Source organism: Danio aesculapii, chromosome 18, assembly GCF_903798145.1.
Source record: "Danio aesculapii chromosome 18, fDanAes4.1, whole genome shotgun sequence".
In the NCBI taxonomy this organism is placed as follows: Eukaryota; Metazoa; Chordata; class Actinopteri; order Cypriniformes; family Danionidae; genus Danio; species Danio aesculapii.
In genome coordinates, this window is record NC_079452.1 from 20,678,297 (window position 1) to 20,697,994 (window position 19,698).

At 37.6% G+C, this 19,698-nt stretch overlaps 1 protein-coding gene across 1 annotated transcript in view; it reads left to right on the forward strand.

Moving 5' to 3' along the window:
• Positions 1 to 19,698, forward strand: part of kcnj5 (potassium inwardly rectifying channel subfamily J member 5) — a 73,543-nt gene that overhangs the window by 27,615 nt on the left and 26,230 nt on the right. Inside the window, exons 2-3 of the mRNA XM_056478997.1 lie at positions 8,702 to 8,784; positions 16,274 to 17,150. Of these exons, the coding sequence (XP_056334972.1) occupies positions 8,722 to 8,784; positions 16,274 to 17,150 (940 nt within the window). The 5' untranslated portion in view covers positions 8,702 to 8,721. The remainder of the gene's footprint in view (positions 1 to 8,701; positions 8,785 to 16,273; positions 17,151 to 19,698) is intronic.

Here is a 19,698-nt window from a genome sequence, read left to right on the forward strand (position 1 = left end):
GTACAGTAATATTTTCTGTCTTTTAGTAGAGATATTATATATAGAGGACTTGCTTTGTTATACAAATAAAGTGGATCTAATTGGATTTGCATTGTAAACATTAAATACAAAATAAAATGGTATTACTTTTTAGTTCATATATTAAGGTTTTAGTTATGATACTACTAAAATCATTCTGCATAAATCCGCAGATTTTTAACCAAATTCTGTGCAGAAATAGCAAAAATTGTCTGCAGATTCTGTCTGGCCCAAGTCATAACCTGCGATGCTAAACCTACCGGACATATTTTCTTTCTGAGAAACTCTCTTTATTTCCTTCAACTCTTTAAATCGCCTCATTTAAGATGGATTTAATTTACAGTAAATTAGAAAATCACATTTTATTTTAATGTACAATTTAGGCTGTTGACAAACCATTAACTAAGCCTGCATTTACACTGCACTGTTCAAGTCACTCAATTCCGATTTTTTTCTCCCATGTGGCACAGATCGGATATGCCCAGGTACATGTAAGCAGGAACAATCACATGGATTCTGATTTACTCAGAAATCAGATTCAGGCCTTGTTCATATGTGGAAATTTATCCGATATGAATCGGATCTGTGCCCTCGTGTCTACAGTGTAAGCCGGTAGATCGGATTTCACTTATCAATGTGAGTCGCGCATCATTAAAAACCATAGCGAATGACGCCAAGTATAACACTTTCTTTTCCGAACAGACTTCAGCAGAGTCCCAAACCTTAAATCTCATACACGAGGACTTAAACAGCTTTTATATCGTCATAGCACAGGTATTTTAAGCATGTAAAGAGAGCGAGAGAGCGCAATGTCCGCCACGTAACCATTATAAACTAATATAAAACTAGTGCATACACGTGCAAAAATCACGCCATGGACATTACATTAAGATGCCTACTGGTTTAAAAAAGCCTATATATCAAAAGAAGACGGACAAATGAGAACCTTTCTGTCATAAACTATAGTAAAACAGCTTGTCAAAAGCTGCAAACAGATAGCATACAGGAATATTGAAAAGAGCACTCTTTAATTATCAGCTGTTAGTCAGCGCCCGCTCTTTTTTTCCTGGTCATTGCGCCTTTGCTGTGTGCTGTGTAAATGCAGACGATCGGATACGAGTCACTTTTAAAAGATGATGTAAGCAGGTCATCAAACAAATTGGATACAGTCACAAAATCTGAATTGACCATCAAGATCTGCAGTGTAAATGCAGCCTAAGACTTTTAGCTCAGTAAACTATTAATTCACTTCTTGTTAATAGTTAGTAATGTAGTACACTACCTGACAAAAGTCTTGTGGCCTATCCAAGTTTTAGGAACAACAAATAATAATTTGACTTCTAGTTGATCATTTGGTATCAGAAGTGGCTTATACAAAAGGCAAAGGCCTCTAGATAACGCTGATTTGAGCACAATAAAATATTATCATGACTTGATTATTAATGATTTCATTAGGACAGTAAGGTCTGACTCTGCTTAGACAAACGTCTCATCACTGAACCTTCAATAATGTCCAGTATAGAATATGTGGTCATGCTGCAGTGGAAACAGAATGAATATTGTGTCTGACTCCATCATGAGCTTGGAGGACTGCATCCATACATCTCTGCATTGACTCAAATCACAGATTAATAAAGTCATCTGGAATGGCAAAGAAAGCGTTCCTGCAGGACTCCCAGAGTTCATCAAGATTAGGATTCATCTTCAACGCCTCCTCCTACATCTTACCCCAGACATGCTCAATAATGTTCATGTCTGGTGACTGGGCTGGCCAATTCTGAAGCTCCTTGACCTTCTTTGCTTTCAGGAGCTTTGATGTGGAGGCTGAAGTATGAGAAGGAGCGCTATCCTGCTGGAGAATTTGCCCTCTCCTGTGGTTTGTAATGTAATGGGCAGCACAAATGTCTTGATACCTCAGGCTGTTGATGTTGATCATCCACTCTGCAGATCTCTCGCACGCCCTCATACTGAATGTAACCCCAAACCATGATTTTCCTTCACCAAACTTGACTGATTTCTATAAGAATCTTGGCTCCATGCGGGTTCCAGTAGGTCTTCTGCAGTATTTGTGATGTTTGGGATGAATTCAACAGATGATTCATCAGAGAAATCCACCTTCTGACACTTTTCCAAATGATCAACAAGAAGTCAAGTTATTATTTGCTGCTCTCACAACTGGGATCCATGACAAGACAGTCAGGTAGTGTAGTTGGGTTTAGGTATTGATTTGGATTAGGAACATAAATAATATTATAAGTGCTAATAAACAGTTAATATCTCACTAATTGGCAGGTAATAAGCCAGCAATTAATGACGTGAATTGTTACATAAACTAAAGTGTTACCAAACAAAAAAAAGATGGCATGGCCATCACATTAAGTGTTTCACATGTGATTTTTAGCATGACTGCACAAGTGATGCTAATGGGTACCAAACACCAGATCTGTATCTTCTAGGAATGTAACAATAATTTTCAATATAAAAATTCAGTGCAGTGTTTCCGTTCAGTATGTACCAAATAATTAATAACAATTCTTACATTTATATAGCACTTTTGGACCTCGATTTAACATACAAAAGACGGCACTTACTGAGCAGTATAGAGTCCCCTCCACTACACTGGGGTGTTAGGACTCGTACAGACTGCAGATTGATCGCCCTTTGCTGGTCTCATTTACACCACTTCCGGCAACAACCTAGCTTCCCCAAGTGGTCTCCCATCCAGGTACTAACCTAACTAACTGCTACAGTGAACTATGTGAGAGTTGCTAGCTGCCAGCATGTGGAAGTGTGAACTTTGCGAATGAATTTATTAGTCTGCACTCTGTTTTTAATTGTAGCATTTGATATTGAAGTAATGTGCAAGTAGAGCTCCCTGTATAGTGATTTTCTTTTTTACATCTATAATCATCCTTAACAGAAAAAAGCAAGCGCAGTCACATTACAATGTGAAACACATGAAACATTTTAAATGCATGTGAAGTGTGGTTGTGGAACATTTTCACATGGGAAAAAAATAGATAGTATATAAAGTCTTGTGTATTCTATGAATCCGTGTCAAATGTACAAAGGCATAACAATTGATTTCACATAATCCAAATGTTGCACATGTGAATTAAAAATTATTGCATATGTGAAGCTCATATGTTTTTTATATTTGTTATTTGACCTTATTCTTCATGTATGAGTGGGTGCAGCCATTTGAATCGTTTTGGCTCGAGATTTCTGATCTCATTCACTTCCATTAATTTTTAGACGTTAAAACAGGATAATTCTAGGATAATCCAGCCTGATCCCACGAGAAAACGTATGTATTTTACGTTTTGACAGTTTAGTGGCTAATTCGTACAAATTCGTACGAGTTCAGTCGTACGAAATTGTACGATTTTAAAAAGGAGGCGTGGCACCTAACCCCACGCCTAAACCCAACCATCATTGGCGGATGAGCAAATCGTACTAAATTGTACGAATTCGTACGAATTAGCCACTAAATCAAAAAGTTACGAATTGCCGTGAGATTGTGTTGGATAATCGCAAAAATGAGCACACTTCCGCATTTAGAATAAGGTCAGTAAGGTCCCATGAAATTAAAATAAAGTTCTTTAGACGTTAGTATCAGTATTCTTCGTTTTTAAGATCTCTAGAAGCTAGTGTGTCCCAAAACTTAGAAGTTAGAAGATATTAAACTGATATAAACATGTAAAGCGTGCAGTTTGTCATTTCCACCAAAAAAAAGACCAATGGTTTTATTCACTTCACCTCACACTACAGTTTCTCATCACATCATAACCAATCAAGACACTTGACATTTGCTGTTCATTTGACACGCTTGAGCTCAACCGCTCTCACTGGTAGAGCAGTGATAAAACAAAACACTATTGGCTTTTTTCAAAAAAGGGAGGAGCTAATTTATGTCCCGCCCTCTCATCATGTTTCAGCTCAGATTATGTCAAACATCAAATAAAAATGCACATTTCAAACTACTTCACGAGACCTTTAAAGACATTTTTTGTTCAATAAGAAGCTTATTTTATGTCACAATGACCTGCCAACTATTCTGGCACATATATTTACTGGCAGATGCCCTCCCTGCCAAAACCTAGTACTGGAAAACACTCTCTAATTGACACACACACACACTTCGGCCAATTAAATGTTTGCTAATTCACCTATGTCTTTGGATTATGGGATGAAACACTTTTTTGTTCAGCAAACAAAATATAAGTGACTTAAAGGAGACCCATTATGCCCCTTTTAACATGATATGTCTCATGTCCCTCGAGTTTGCAGAGTGTTCAGCTCAAGATAATGCTCAAATAACTCTCTGAAACTGCCCGTTTTAGGCTTTGCTCCTAATTGTGGCATTTTGGTGACTGTCGCTTTAAATTCAAAGAGATTGTGCTCTTTTCAAAAGAGGGCGGAGCTACAAACACCTATGTGCCAGCATAGTGGCGGAATTAAAGAATGCTACGAATTTATAATGTTCTATGCTAATGAGGGAGAGATGGTCACTAGTAGGCGGGGTTTTCCGCCTCTGATGACACATACACAGGGAGAAGTGTTTTTGCAGACTGTTTTAATGAAGTCTGACTATAAAAAAAAACATATGAAAACATTTTTACCACTAGAGGCTGGCTATATTCACACAATGTTTCCACACAACTGTGTTCAAACCCCTTACAAAAGTGATTTTTGCATAATAGGTCCCCTTTAAAGGCATTTTTGCTCAATAAGAAGCAATTGCATGTTTAGTAGTTGTTATTTCACTTGCTTTAGTGAACCAAAGCATGATTTTTGTGTTCCATTGTGTTTATTTTTATGGCGATAGCTTTTTTTTAATCTTAGCACGATGTGAACAGCAAGCCCTGTTGACGCAACCTGCGTGTCAAGTCTATTTATTTGACACACAGAGCTGCTGCCCTAAAGAGACCTCTCCAAATCGATTACTTATGAGCCTCCACTTCATCCATTTCAAGTTTGGAAACCAAAACCATGTAGCCATCATCTTTTTTTGTCCTCTGCTCCAGCAGTACTCTCTGTTCAGGCCCTATCAGCTCCACATATTTGACAGGTGAACACTAAATGTGTCAGAACGGAGATATGGAGCTGCCAGAGTCGCTCACCCAGGTTGGCGTTTCTTGTGTGTGTGTATTTGCAAGAGAGTTGACTGGATGATGGAGACAGCAGCAGCTTTGATGGCGTGACGCTGCTGATGCAGGGAGTCTTTAGGGAGCGGGTAACAGCTGAGACTGTCAGCCTGTTTTAGGCACAAATTAAACTCAATCCGCACACTCAGAACGTATACACGTCCCCTGTGTGCTTTGATTTAATCCTTCAAGTAACCAACGGAGATGTTGCCCCAATGGTGCACGGCTTGTTCGATCTCGTGCAAAACGGCATTCTTTAAAGGGATAGTTCACCAAAAAATGAATGAAAAAATACACTTGTTTCAAACCTGTTTGAGTTTATTCCTTCTGATGAACACAAAAGACGATATTTTGAAGAAAGCTGTAAATAATTAGTATTTGTTTTTCCTACTATGAAAGTCAAAGAACAGCCAGCATTTTTTTTTAGGGGGGTTAAAAGATGTCTAATAGATGTCTAATACAGTGTTTCTCAACTGGACCACACACTCCGCGACCCACTGAAAATGTGACCCACCCCTACTGAAAAATCCAGCTTAAACCAGCCTAGGCTGCTTGGCTGGTTTTAGCTGGTCAACCAGCCTGGTTTAAGAGGGGTTTTGGCCATTTCCAGGCTGGTTTCCAGTCATTTCCAGCCTGGTCTTAGCTGGTCAGGCTGGAAAATGACCAGCTAAATCCAGCTAAAACCAGCTTGACCAGCCAAAACCAGCCATGTCCAGCTTAAACCAGGCTGGTCAAGCTGGTTTTAGCTGAATTTAGCTGGTCATTTTCCAGCCTGACCAGCTAAGACCAGGCTGGAAATGACTGGAAACCAGCCTGGAAATGGCCAAAACCCCTCTAAAACCAGGCTGGTCAACCAGCTAAAACCAGCCAACCAGCCTAGGCTGGTTTAAGCTGGATTTTTCAGTAGGGGTGGGTCACATTTTCAGTGGGTCGCGGAGTGTGTGGTCAAAAAAAACAACAAAAGTTTTATTTTTAACTTATTTTGCTTATACCGGGCTTTTATTTTGAAAAGCGCGCGCAACAACCGCACCGTTTGACATGTGAAATTTCATTTCATTATAGCAACAAATATGTTGAAGCGTAAGTATGACCCCGAATATCTAAAGCAGGGGTGGGCAAACTCGGTCGTGGAGGGCCGGTGTCCTGTTTAGCTCCAACTCTAATCAAACACACCTGCTTATAGATTTCTAGTGATCTTGCAGATACTGATTAGCTTGTTCAGGTGTGTTTGATTAGTGTTGGAGCTAAACTGTGCAGGACACCGGCCCTCCAGGACCGAGTTTGCCCACCACTGATCTAAAGTATGGATTTATATTGACGACAAAAAAGGCTTAAAACCCCAGTGTGTCATATGTAGTGAGCATGAAACCTTCTAAATTAAAACAACATTTAGAAACCAAACATCCTGGTTGCTAGGACAAACCTGTGGACTACTTTCAAAGACGACTCCAAGAGCTGAGGGCATCACAAGTGCATACATTTTGTTAAATGACAGCAATAAAATATTGTTTATTTGTAAGTCTTGGTGATTTCCTTATGATTTTTCTGTGACTACACTCGAAAAAGCGTTGCATGCAAAACTGTTGCAAACCATTTATTTGTGTTGAATTTAAACAAACAAATTAAATGTAATAATGTTCAACTTAATTTGTTGGTTTAAATTCAGCCCAAATAAATTGTTTACAACCACTTTACGTAAAAAAAATTGGGTAAATCCAAGGAATCATCTTTGAATATTTTTTTTTCACTATACTTGTGTATGATAACAAATAAATACAAATTAATTATAATTCATAAAATCATATTACAGTTCCTAAAAATTTGGGTCGCGGCTTAAAGACCATGTAAAAATGTGGGTTCCATGGCCAAACCAGTTGAGAACCACTGGTCTAATAGACGTCTAAACATAGTCGTCCTGGCTAAAACAAGGCTAAATTTGGGCTGTCAGTGAAAATCTAATAGACATCTAAGAATAGGCCATCAAAAAACACAGAAATAAATGACTACACATATAAAGTCTGTCTAATTTGTCTGTTTGAAGACTAGTCTTGAGCTATTCTTAGACGTCTATTAGATTTTCACTGACAGCCCAAGTTCAGCCTTGTTTTAGCCAAGCTGTCTAATAGTTTAGATGTCTAATAGATGTCTATTAAACACAATATTGTTTGCTGGGAGGTGTTCAGCGTTCTTCAAAACAGAAGGAAAACACCCATAAGGTTTTTACTCACTTGAGGGTACTCATTCCCCTTCAACTTTTTTCTGTCATGACAACTCTCATAGATATTTAGTTTGACAATGGACCCTTTTCACAAGACTGTGTTTAATGGTCATCATAATCATAAATCTTTGAAAGTCTTTAATATTTAGATTTTTTTTTAAATGCATATGAACATTTATATGCATTTATGAATATCATCTTTGCATCAAAGAGTCACTTTGTTAAACTGTAGAGTCAATCAAAAGTCGACAGAGCAGAGATCAACATCCCATAATGCAACTCACAACCGTAAATAAACAGAAAACACTTAATTAACAGATATTTTTTACCGTATTTTAACTACGATTTTTACATTTGATATTTTGTTAGTTATGAATAAAACATGATAATTCTAACAGAATGTCATTATTTTGGAAATCACCAAGCAAACCTCATCATAACCCTGCAACTGCCCAGGAGATCCTAACCCGCACTCTGGGAACCACTGCTTTAACATGAAAACTCCAGCAGTCGGGTTTCATTTCTCTGTTTGCCCATTAGAGAGTCAGACAACCATGGTTGAACAGCCTTTACCGTGCTTTTTGACATGATTAATTCGTTTGCTCACCTGAGTGAGACATTAGCAGATCTGATTAACTCTGATTTTCAATGCGTCTTGTTTGCTCATGTGTAGCTCTAAACAGTGGTAATCCTAAAACAAACCATTCCATATTCCTATAGGACACAATAAGCCTATGTAATGACATTCGTCCACCCGAAAAGGATAACGCTAATGTATTAGAGCTTAGAGTGCTAAATCCCCAAGTTCACTCGCTGGGTTCCAAATCCAAACAATTCCTTCATGTTGTCCCAACCCAAATTGATAAAGTTAACTTAGCAATGGTGGCACGGTGGCACAGTGGTTAGCACTGTGGCCTTACAGCAAGAAGGTTGCTGGTTCGAGTCCCGGCTGGGTCAGTTGGCATTTCTGTGTGGAGTTTGCATGTTTTCCCTGTGTTGGCGTGGGTTTCCTCCGGGTGCTCCGGTTTCCCCCACAGTCCAAACACATGCACTATAATGAGCAATGACGGCAGGATAGTTAAAAGAATAAGTTAACCTCATCGGTTAGCATAAGAGAAGGCGGTGGGTGCTCATTGTATTTTTAAATGATCGTTTTAATGGCAATGTATTTATATTGGGATGTATTTTAGGATTAATGTCCATGTTATATGTTGTCTTGTGGGTGTCTATGTACTGTAAAACTTTTTTTCTAATGACAAATCTCTCCTAAGCAGGACAATGCATTGCTTTTCTCCACTCTTTTTGGTCTCTTTTTCAGGTTTGTAGTCAAAGCTGAGGATGGCAGGAGATTCTCGCGTCCACATGGACCACGACATGGAGATAGGAGTGACTCCAAGAGAGGTCAGTACCAATATAATACTGTCAGATTCAAACATCCGTGCTGCAATTATGAACTAGACTATTCTAGACCAACCTTTAGCATTTAGAAAATAGATATAAAAATAATTGATTTAATATTTTAATATCAATAGTATATTAAAAACGGAATAATATTTTACTATTGATTATTATTAAATCAAGATTTAAATGAATACTTAGCAGATCATGTTGGAGGTTGAAAGATCCAAAACTAGCTACACTACCTGACCAAAGTCTTGTCGCGGATCCCAGTTGTAAGAGCAACAAGCAATAACTTGACTTCTAGTTGCTCATTTGGAAAAGTGGCAGAATCTGTTGATCTGCATCCCAATCATCACAAATAGAAGAATTACTGGAACCAGCATGGACTCAAGATTCTCATAGAAATCAGTCAAGTTTGGTGAGGGAAAAATCATGGTTTGGGGTTACATTCAGTATGGGGGCGTGCGAGAGATCTGCAGAGTGGATGATCAACATCAACCGCCTGAGGTATCAAGACATTTGTGCTGCCCATTACATTACAAACCACAGGAGAGGGCAAATTCTCCAGCAGGATAGCGCTCCTTCTCATACTTCAGCCTCCACATCAAAGCTCCTGAAAGCAAAGAAGGTCAAGGTGCTCCAGGATTGGCCAGCCTAGTCACCAGACATGAACATTATTGAGCATGTCTGGGGTAAAATGAAGGAGGAGGCGTTGAAGATGAATGCTAATCTTGATGAACTCTGGGAGTCCTGCAGGAACGCTTTCTTTGCCATTCCAGATGACTTTATTAATCAGTGATTTGAGTCATTGCAGAGATGTATGGATGCAGTCCTCCAAGCTCATGATGGAGTCAGACACAATATTCATTCTGTTTCCACTGCAGCATGACCACATATTCTATACTGGACATTATTCAAGGTTCAGTGATGAGACTTTAGTCTAAGCAGAGTCAGACCTTACTGTCCTAATGAAATCATTCATAATCAAGGCGTGATCATATTTTATTGTGCTCAAATAAGCGTAATCTAGAGGCCTTTGCCTTTCATATAAGACACTTCGGATACCAAATGATCAACTAGAAGTCAAGACAACACTTTTGTCAGGTGGTCTGCTTGTGTATGTATGTATGTATGTATGTGTCCGTCCGTCCGTCTATCCATCCATCCATCCATCCATCCATCCATCCATCCATCCATCCATCCATCTATCCATCTATCTATCTATCTATCTATTTATTTATTATGTGACAATCTATTATAGTACTATTTATATAGTATAGTAATTTATATATTTATATATTAATAGTAAAAGTGTGTGTGTGTGTGTGTGTGTGTGTGCTATTCTTAGAAGCCTTATATTCTTTGTATGTATTGAATAAGAGTTATATAATGCTACAGTCATTATGTAAACTAACTGATTACACCATGCTCAATCAAGTATTTAAGCGAGCAGTGTAATGTACATACAATAAAAAGATACAGTTAATTATATACACTTCATTTACATTTCTAAACATAGTTTTAATAACTCATCTCTAATAACTGATTTACTTTATCTTTGTCATGACGACAGTAAATAATATTAGACTAGATATTCTTCAAGACACTTCTATACAGCTTAAAGTGACATTTAAAGGCTTAACTAGGTTAATTAGGTTAACTAGGCAGGTTAGGGTAATTAGGCAAGTTATTGTATAATGATGGTTTGTTCTGTAGACCGTCAGAAAAAAATGAGCTTAAAGGGGCTAATAATATTGACTTTAAAATGGTTTTAAAAATGTAAAACTGTTTTTATTCTAGCCTAAATGAAACAAATAAGACTTCCTCCAGAGGAAAAAATATTATCAGACATACTGTTAAAATTTCCTTGCTCTGTTGATCATCATTTGGGAAATATTTAAAAAAGAAAAAAATAATTCAGGGGGGCTAATAATTCTGACTTCAGCTGTATACCTTAAGCATTTTGCATTCATGTAATGTGAATCTTTAAATAAAAAAAAATATTCAAGGCTATAACAATGTCTTGAAAATTGGGGTACCAATTAGTTTTATAACTTAAAGGAAATTGAATGCAACTTACTATTCATTTTAATTTTACCCTACTAATGTGTAATATCCACACATTCATAGTCTTATCTTTGTGTAGAGTGTTGAAACACAAAATACAATAATCATGTCAATTTAAATCAATTAAAAAAAAATAATAATAACAATAATAATAATAAATAAGTAAATAAACTATTGGATAATTTCTGCAAAACACAGTCAGTCAGTGTTGAAATGTTTCTATCGTAACACATTTGTCATATATTAATGTTATTGCTATTTTATTCTGTTTTAGAATGTGTGTTTTGGTTTTGTTTAGCACTTTGCTCTGTGCCAAACTGAAGTTAAATGTGCTTTATATGTAAAATTACTTACTATATTAAATGTTTTGCTATCCTCCGATCATACCTTGCCCTCATCCATCTTTAAACTGACACTGTTCAATTACTTACACTGTGCTTCTGTGAAGCGCAAACACGCCCACTTTAATTTGATTGGTTATCTCAATCATTTTGACATTGACGAGTGCTGTTAGATGGCTGAGGCTACGTGCAATGTGGCGTTTGTAATTAATTATAGGAGAAACCCCCTCCCCCTCCTCAATGCCTACACTTATTACATTCATTCATTCACTCATTTTCATTCCGGCGTAGTCCCTTTATTAATCTGGGTGTCACCACAGCGGAATGAACCGCCAACTATTCCGGCATATATTTTACGCAGCGTAAAATCAAACTCACATATTATATCAGACATTTCTGTTTTACTACACCATCTCTGTGGGACACTTCCCCATTACCTTCCTCTCCCCACAGGACACTGGCAAGCCCAGATAAGAATCTTTGCCCCTTCCAAGTTTACAACACAGTGCTGTCCACATGAGACAAGGACACATTGGCACTTTCTCTCTCCATTTGTGCCTGGTTGTTAATTGAAACGTGGGGTCACGTTATGGTGCTGGCAGTCAATAATAGGCAAGCTGTAAAGTGCTTATGAAAAACCCGGCACACACAGAGACCCCTACTGCGTACACACCTGCGGCCCCCTATTTTTTCGGCTTTTTGTAAACATAAGCTACAGCATCAAGAGCCAATTTTTTAGTGTTTGGTGTTTATCCAAATTTATATTTCAAGACAGATATTTAAGCAGGGCTGTAATAACATGATGGCTCAGTGGTTAGCACTGTCGCCTCACAGCAAGAAGGTCACTGGTTCGAGTCCCAGCTGGGCCAGTTGGCATTTCAATGTGGAGTTTGCATGTTCTCCCCGTGTTGGTGTGGGTTTCCTCCGGGTGCTCCGGTTTCACATGTGCTTTAGGGGAATTGGATGAACTAAAATGGCCATAAGTGTGTGTGTGTGAATGTGAGTTTGTATGGGTGTTTCCCAGTACCAGGTTGCAGCTGGAAGGGCATCCACTGTGTAAAACATATGCTGGAATAGTTGGTGGTTCATTCCGCTGTGGCGACCCCTGATAAATAAGTGACTAAGCCGAAGAAATATGAATGAATGAAATGAATGTTAATAGGGGAAGTGTCCCACGGAGATGGTGTAAAACAGGAATGGACTAAGGCCAAGATACAGTAGAGCCAAAGAGCGTCATAAATGAGAGAAGACCAACAATAGACAAAGAAAAAAAAACACTTAGTGCTCTTATGTTCCAGTAATCTGTACTTTGTGCAGGAACGTACTGTGACAATGTCATTATGGTTGCAAAAGATATCAAAACGCCGTCATTGTTAGGAAAGAACAGCGTGAGCGTGCCTCTGCTTGATGTTGGCAACTATATCACTGCACGGCTCACGAGTGAAGAGATACAGCTGAAGTGAAAATCATTCACCCTCCTGTGATGTCTTCTTTTCTTTTTCAAATATTTCCCAAATATTGTTTAACAGAGCATGGCATTTTTCATAGCATGTCCTATATTTTTTTATTCTAGACGAGGTCTAATTTGTTTTATTTTGGCTAGAAGAAAAGCAGTTGTAAGCCATTTTAAGGTCAACATTATTAGCCCCCTTACGCATTTTTTAAAATGTCTACAGAACAGACCATCAGTATACAAATATTTGCCTAATTAGTTAACCTAATAACCTACAGTAGTTAAGCCTTTAATGTCACTTTAAGCTGTATAGAAGTGTCTTGAAGAATATCTAGTCTAATATTATTTACTGTCATCATGGCAAAGATAAAATAAATCAGTTATTAGAGATGAGTTATTAAAACTATTATGATTAGAAATGTGTTGAAAAAAATATATATTTTTGTCTCTCTGTTAAATAGAAATTGGGGAAAAAATAAACAGGGGGGCTAATAATTCAGTCTTCAACTGTATATATATATATATATATATATATATATATATATATATATATATATATATATATATATATATATATATATATATATATATATACACATATTCATATTTTAGTTAGGTAAATATTTTTTATTCTTTCTTTCGTTTTTCTTTTTTTAATTTGACAGAAAAAGAAGTGAAAACACTTCATCAAAGATACACAATAAAGTCCTAAAAATAAAACTCATTTTTGGTTTCATTTAGTTTAATTTAAATGTATAATAACTATAATAATATATAATATATTATAATTATATATAATAATAAAATAAAGTATAAATATTTTAAAATGTACAATTATTACTAAAAAAAATTGAATAGAAATATATTAATAATAAAAAATATATATGTTCTATAGTATTGATGAGTACAAACTAATTCACTTGTTCATGTTTCTGTTCAGGAACTAAATGTTTTTAAATTATATAATTATATATCATCCTAAAAAAATAATTATATATATATAGTTGAAGTCAAAATTATTAGCCTCCGTTAGAAACTTATTTTCTAATATTTCCCAAATGATGTTTAACAGAGCACGGAATTTTTCACAGTATGTCTGATTATATTGTTTCTTCTGAAGAAAGTCTTATTTGTTTTATTTCGAGTAGAATAAAAGCAGTTTTTAATTATTTTTTAAACCATTTTAAGGTCAATATTATTAGTCCCCTTAAGCAATATTTGTTTTGGATTGTCTACAGAACAAACCACTGTCATACATTGACTTGCCTAATTTCCCTAACCCCCCTAGTTACTCTAATTAACCTAGTTAAGCCTTTAAATGTCACTTTAAGCTGAATACTAGTATCTTGAAAATATCTAGTCAAATATTATGTCAATAGAAAAAAATGTATAATCAATAGAAAAAAGAAATAAGTTATTAGAAATGAGTTATTATTGTTTAGAGATATGTTATTCCCTTTAAACAGAAATTGGGGAAAAATATACAGGAGGGCTAAAAATTCAGACTGTAGAAGAAGCAGATGGAAGCTGTTGACCTGGCTTACAAAATATGCTCGGCTACAGGGCTACACAGCAGGTCCTGTAGGAAACATCACTTCTCACATGTGTTCAGCCAGTGCACTTCCTGGCAGTGATGCTTAATATAGGTCCACAAGTTCAGACTTGCTGATGCTGAAGCTCGTTTTATCATTGTTGTTATTTTGAATTTGTTCCAGTTTACAAAATAAAATCTCAGCATTTTTCTAAGTGTGTTTAAGGGCTGGTAAATTGCTTGCTTTGTTACAAAAACAGGGACTTAATTTCTGACAATGTTGCACTTTCTTTATGGTTCAGTTCGCTCTTACAAGGAAACATTTCATTGTGCGTCAAAATTAGCAAATCCCCCCTTGTTTATGTTTCTCTGCGTCATCCATCAAGATTGGGTTGCAACACACATGAATTCCCATTCTAACTTTATTCATTTATTAATTTTCCTTCAGCTTAGTCCCTTATTTATCAGGGGTCGCCACATCGGAATGAACCACCAACTAGTCCAGCATTTGTTTTACGCAGCGGATGCCTTTCCAGCTGCAACCCAGAACTGGAAAACACCCATACACACTAACATCCATACACACATATAGATACATATTTAGTTAGGGTGGAGGTCATACTTGTAAGAAGAGATGACTTTACATAAAAACAAGTGATTGTGTTAAAATAATAACGTATAAACCATGAGCATAATCATAAAAATTAAGTTGAGTCAACTGAACAGTTCCTACTTACAATGGTTTTCTATACACTCTCATTCACACTCATACACTACAGACAATTTAGCCTACCCAATTCACCTGTATCGCATGTATTTGGACTGTGGGGGAAACCGGAGCACCTGGAGGAAACCCACGCGAACGCAGGGAGAACATGCAAACTCCAGCTTTTAAGTTACTTTAACTTATTTTAATAAGTTAATCAGGTTCTTTCTTAGGTTATACAAATTTTTACTTAATATTTTGAGTCAGTTTGACTTAGATGACTATAAAATATCATGTGATTTAACAAATTTAAGGCAGCAATAAACTGTTTACAGTGCATAATGTTTGCATGGTTTTTACTCTCAAAATCATCAAAACATTAAATAATAAGCTTTTTTTATTCTCGTGACACGCACCAATTTTCTATGTGGTCCACTCAGATTAAAATTAAACTCTCACTGCTATGATTGGACAACCCCAGCAGGCACACAAGGTCATAACACGTTAACATTAAGTTAGATTTACACAGTGAAGTTGCGTGACCAAAACTCAATGTTGTGTTGGAAAGTGACCAAAATCCAACGTCAAGTCAACATTTTAAATCAACGTCATATTGACGTCTAATACTGACATTTATTCAACCAAAATCCAAAGTCTGATAGATGTCATACTAGTAACGTCCACACAACGTCGAGCTGTAACATCATTAGACATTAATATTTGGTTGTTTTTAGGCTGCGTTGGAAAGTGACCAAAATCTAGGGTTGGGGTTAGGGTTGACATGTACTTGCTAAGTTTCTTATAGTCCATTAAATGTCTGTAAAAGGAGCAATATCAACAGATATTAAGCAGACAGTCTACTAATACTCAAATGGACCATCAAAATAAAGTGCTACCATTATTTTTTACAGAGCAAGTCTTCATCAGAACAGCATTTTTGCAATGCACAAAGGCAATTATATTTAGTACAACAGCTTGTTGAGTTGGATTGCTTCTCACCTCAACCAAACTGGTCCAATGTTTGTTTTCAATCAGGCCAAGACCACCTTGTCCAAGGAATCTTTGGCTTGTTATTTTGGTGTGAAGCTTTGTGCAACTGCCTGCTCATACAAGCCTAAAAGAACCAAACAAATGAACAAAAATATACCAGGTTCTGAAACTAACACTTCGGACCATCATCCACCCAGTGCAATACAGCATGTTGGAAGTAATTTGTTGCTATTTTCATATAGGTGCAGGATTCAGACACACCCTTAATGCTTTTGCGTTAAACAGACGTTAAAATAGAGCCCTTCAAGTTCATGAAGTTCATGAGTCAACTGTAAAAATGCTACCACTACACACTACTGCATGTCATACTAAAACTGTTACTTTTCTCCACCTCCATACAGCAGGTGAAGAAACTCCCCAAGCACCTGAGGGAATCCCAGATCCCCACAGACCGTACCCACCTCATCTCTGATCCGGTTAAGAAACCCCGTCAGCGCTACGTCCAGAAAGACGGCAAGTGCAACGTTCATCATGGAAACGTTAAAGAGACCTACCGTTATCTCAGCGACCTCTTCACGACACTAGTGGACTTACGATGGCGCCTCAGTTTCTTCATCTTCACCTTGGTCTACGTGGTCAACTGGCTGTTTTTTGGGTTTTTATGGTGGCTAATCGCACTGATACGAGGAGATCTCCTACACGCCGACGAGGAGGGCTGGACCCCCTGCGTTGAAAACCTCAACAGCTTTGTATCGGCTTTTCTCTTTTCCATCGAAACTGAGACCACCATTGGGTATGGCTATCGGGTGATCACGGAGAAGTGTCCGGAAGGGATAATACTTCTAATGGTGCAGGCCATATTGGGGTCCATTGTCAACGCAATGATGGTAGGGTGTATGTTTGTGAAAATTTCACAACCCAAGAACCGAGCAGAGACGTTGATGTTCTCCCACAATGCCGTGATCTCGGTGCGGGACAACAAGATGTGCCTGATGTTCAGGGTGGGCGATTTAAGGAATTCCCACATTGTGGAAGCATCAATTCGGGCCAAACTCATCCGTTCACAGCAGACCAAGGAGGGCGAGTTTATTCCGCTCAATCAGACAGACATCAACATTGGCTTTGACACAGGAGATGATCGCTTATTTTTGGTATCTCCTCTTATCATCTCACACGAGATCAACGAAAAGAGTCCTTTCTGGGAGATGTCGCGGGCACAGATGGAGAAGGAAGAGTTCGAGATTGTGGTCATCTTAGAAGGCATGGTTGAAGCTACAGGTATGTTCTCCTTGACCCTTAACCTGTCATAGTGTCCATTAATGTGAAATGACAGCTTTGCATTAACTATCAGTGTTTTTCGGGAATGGCTTCAAGGAGCAAGTTGTGCATTAACTGCCAAGCTCTGTAGAGCAGTTGACCTCAATGAATTTTCCACAATTTCTAGCGGTAAGAGCTGGAGGTCAGGCATTTAAATATACCGAACTGCACCGGCATTATTCATTTGCTGACATTGCTGAGTCAACGCTTTCTTGAGCATGCTGACTACACGAAATAACATTCAACAGCTGACAAGAAGATAAATGTTTCAATATTGATGCTAAAATGTGTATTTCCTACACATGAGAAGTTTCGGGTGCCTGTTGTGGTCTCTGGCTAATCACGTCCTTGCAAACCTGTCCAAGCTGGAGTTTTGGAAAGAGGTGAAAGGTGATGAAAGTACTCCAGGTTTGTTCCACTCTGCTGGAGGGGATCCTTCGGAAAGATTATTGGAGCAAAAAAAGGTTGATTTTTCCACTCTTCATTTTAATTAACATTGTTCCAGTACTCAGGTCAGTGAAACTCAATAACAGTCAGGCAGTTCAATGAGGAAACTGCTTTCAAAAGATCTTATGCGTTGACGGTTTCTGTATTGAACCTTAGGTTCACGTACTAATAAATAGGCAGAACTTAAAGAGCCTGAGGTGTTGTGGCACTCAAACTGATTACTAAGAAGTTTTGGATGCAGAGTTACCATAGCAGCCCTAGCACTGTTTTCACTTTTTAGACTAATTTATTATAAATTAGACATGGGCCCAATCCCAATTCTACCCCTTAGCCCTTCCCCTTACCCCTACACCTCGTTTTGCGTGTTCCTGTGAAGGAGTAGGGGTGTCCCAATTCTCTTTAGCTTAAAGGCGTAGGGCTAAGGGCAAGGGGTATACACCCCTTCGAACAAAGATTTTTCAGGACCACACTCGAAACCAAGAGGTAATAAAATTTCCCAGAATACACCAGCCAAAACAGCACCCAGAAGTAAAGAGACCCACAAATTAGTATTTTTTGTCATTATTACGAATTTTTACAACAAACAAGCATATGTTTTAATATATTCATAACCGCGTTTGTGTTTTACCGTCATGCTTTAAAAAAAACACTAAAATAAAAAACCGCTAAATTGTGTTTACATAGATGAATATGGCCACTGTGTAAATACATAGTACAGTTAGGATCTTATTGCCACATTATATCATCATGATAACATATTATATGCCTTCAGTGATTTCCTGAAGATATATACTGAAAATTAACACAACTGGAATAACTACAGCAGTCGCCATCGTCTGATTTCTTAGGGGTACATTTTGAAGCCCTTCCCCTTCACACTCTGTTTTAAGGGCCAAGGGGAAGCGGAAGGGGTACAAAAATAGAACTGGGATTGGGCCATAGTCTGCTTAACATGATCAATAACAAAAAAATTTGTGGTGGGCCGTTATCGGCGTTAACTTGCTGCGTTAACGCGAGACTCTTATTGGGCGCTAAAAATAAAATATCGCCTTTAATCTATTCTCAAAGTTAGGTTGGAAGCTGGGTTTGTTCTACGCAAGCTATGATGACTTTCTCCTTGATATTTTAGCGCAGATGTATACCTGGCCAAATTGTACTGTAGGGGGCGAGAATGTGTCTTCGAACCTGTCTGTACTCCTACTATGAAACTACCACATCAAACGTGACGTGCTAACATGGATGCAGCTCACTAGAGTGAATCTGATTAATGTTAGCTCCACATATAACTATCAGGCACCCGCAGAGTTTATGTATTAAAGTAAAATATATACAAATAAAATGCACTGGGTGCTTTATAAAATGAATGACGGTGAATGAAAGTCAAACCGGTGAGCCATCTGACAAAAAAAGTGCCCTTCTGAATCAAATCAGCAGGATGCCCTTCTGGATCTTTCACTTACTTCTAAGACACTACTGACTACGCTTACATAGACATCTGTAATCTAGTTATTAGACAATAATATAATTAAGGTGTTTACGTGAAGTGCTTTCTTGTAAGAGTTTCATGTAACTTTGGGTGATTTTAACTGCAGTTCAGCAGTTTCACATTCCCTCGTGAACATTTCATTCATGCCCCCGTGACAAACTGGAGTATTAGACACAAAAGGAGTAAGAACTGGTCAGAATGTTATGGAATTTAATAACCAACGCCGAATGGAAAGAAAAAACTTCCGCATTTGTGTTTTCACGATGTGTGTGTGATCCTTTACTGACCGTGTGTGTGGATCTTGTCGGAAAATATGGCAAAAAGTCCTACATGACGGTAATAGTTTGATTGCAGTGTTTACTTTAATAATGTCACTAATATCTGCATACTCCACATATCTTAATTCCATTTCTGTTTAGTTCAGTGATGACTTTAGTCAGATTAAGGTCATCAAAAATCTCTGTTTGGAGCTTATGTAGGCCTACAGTTCAAAATTCATGTTTACTGAATAAACAATTAGTAAACACATCTAGCAAGTACATCTTATTGAACATCATTTATTTTCATCACCAATTA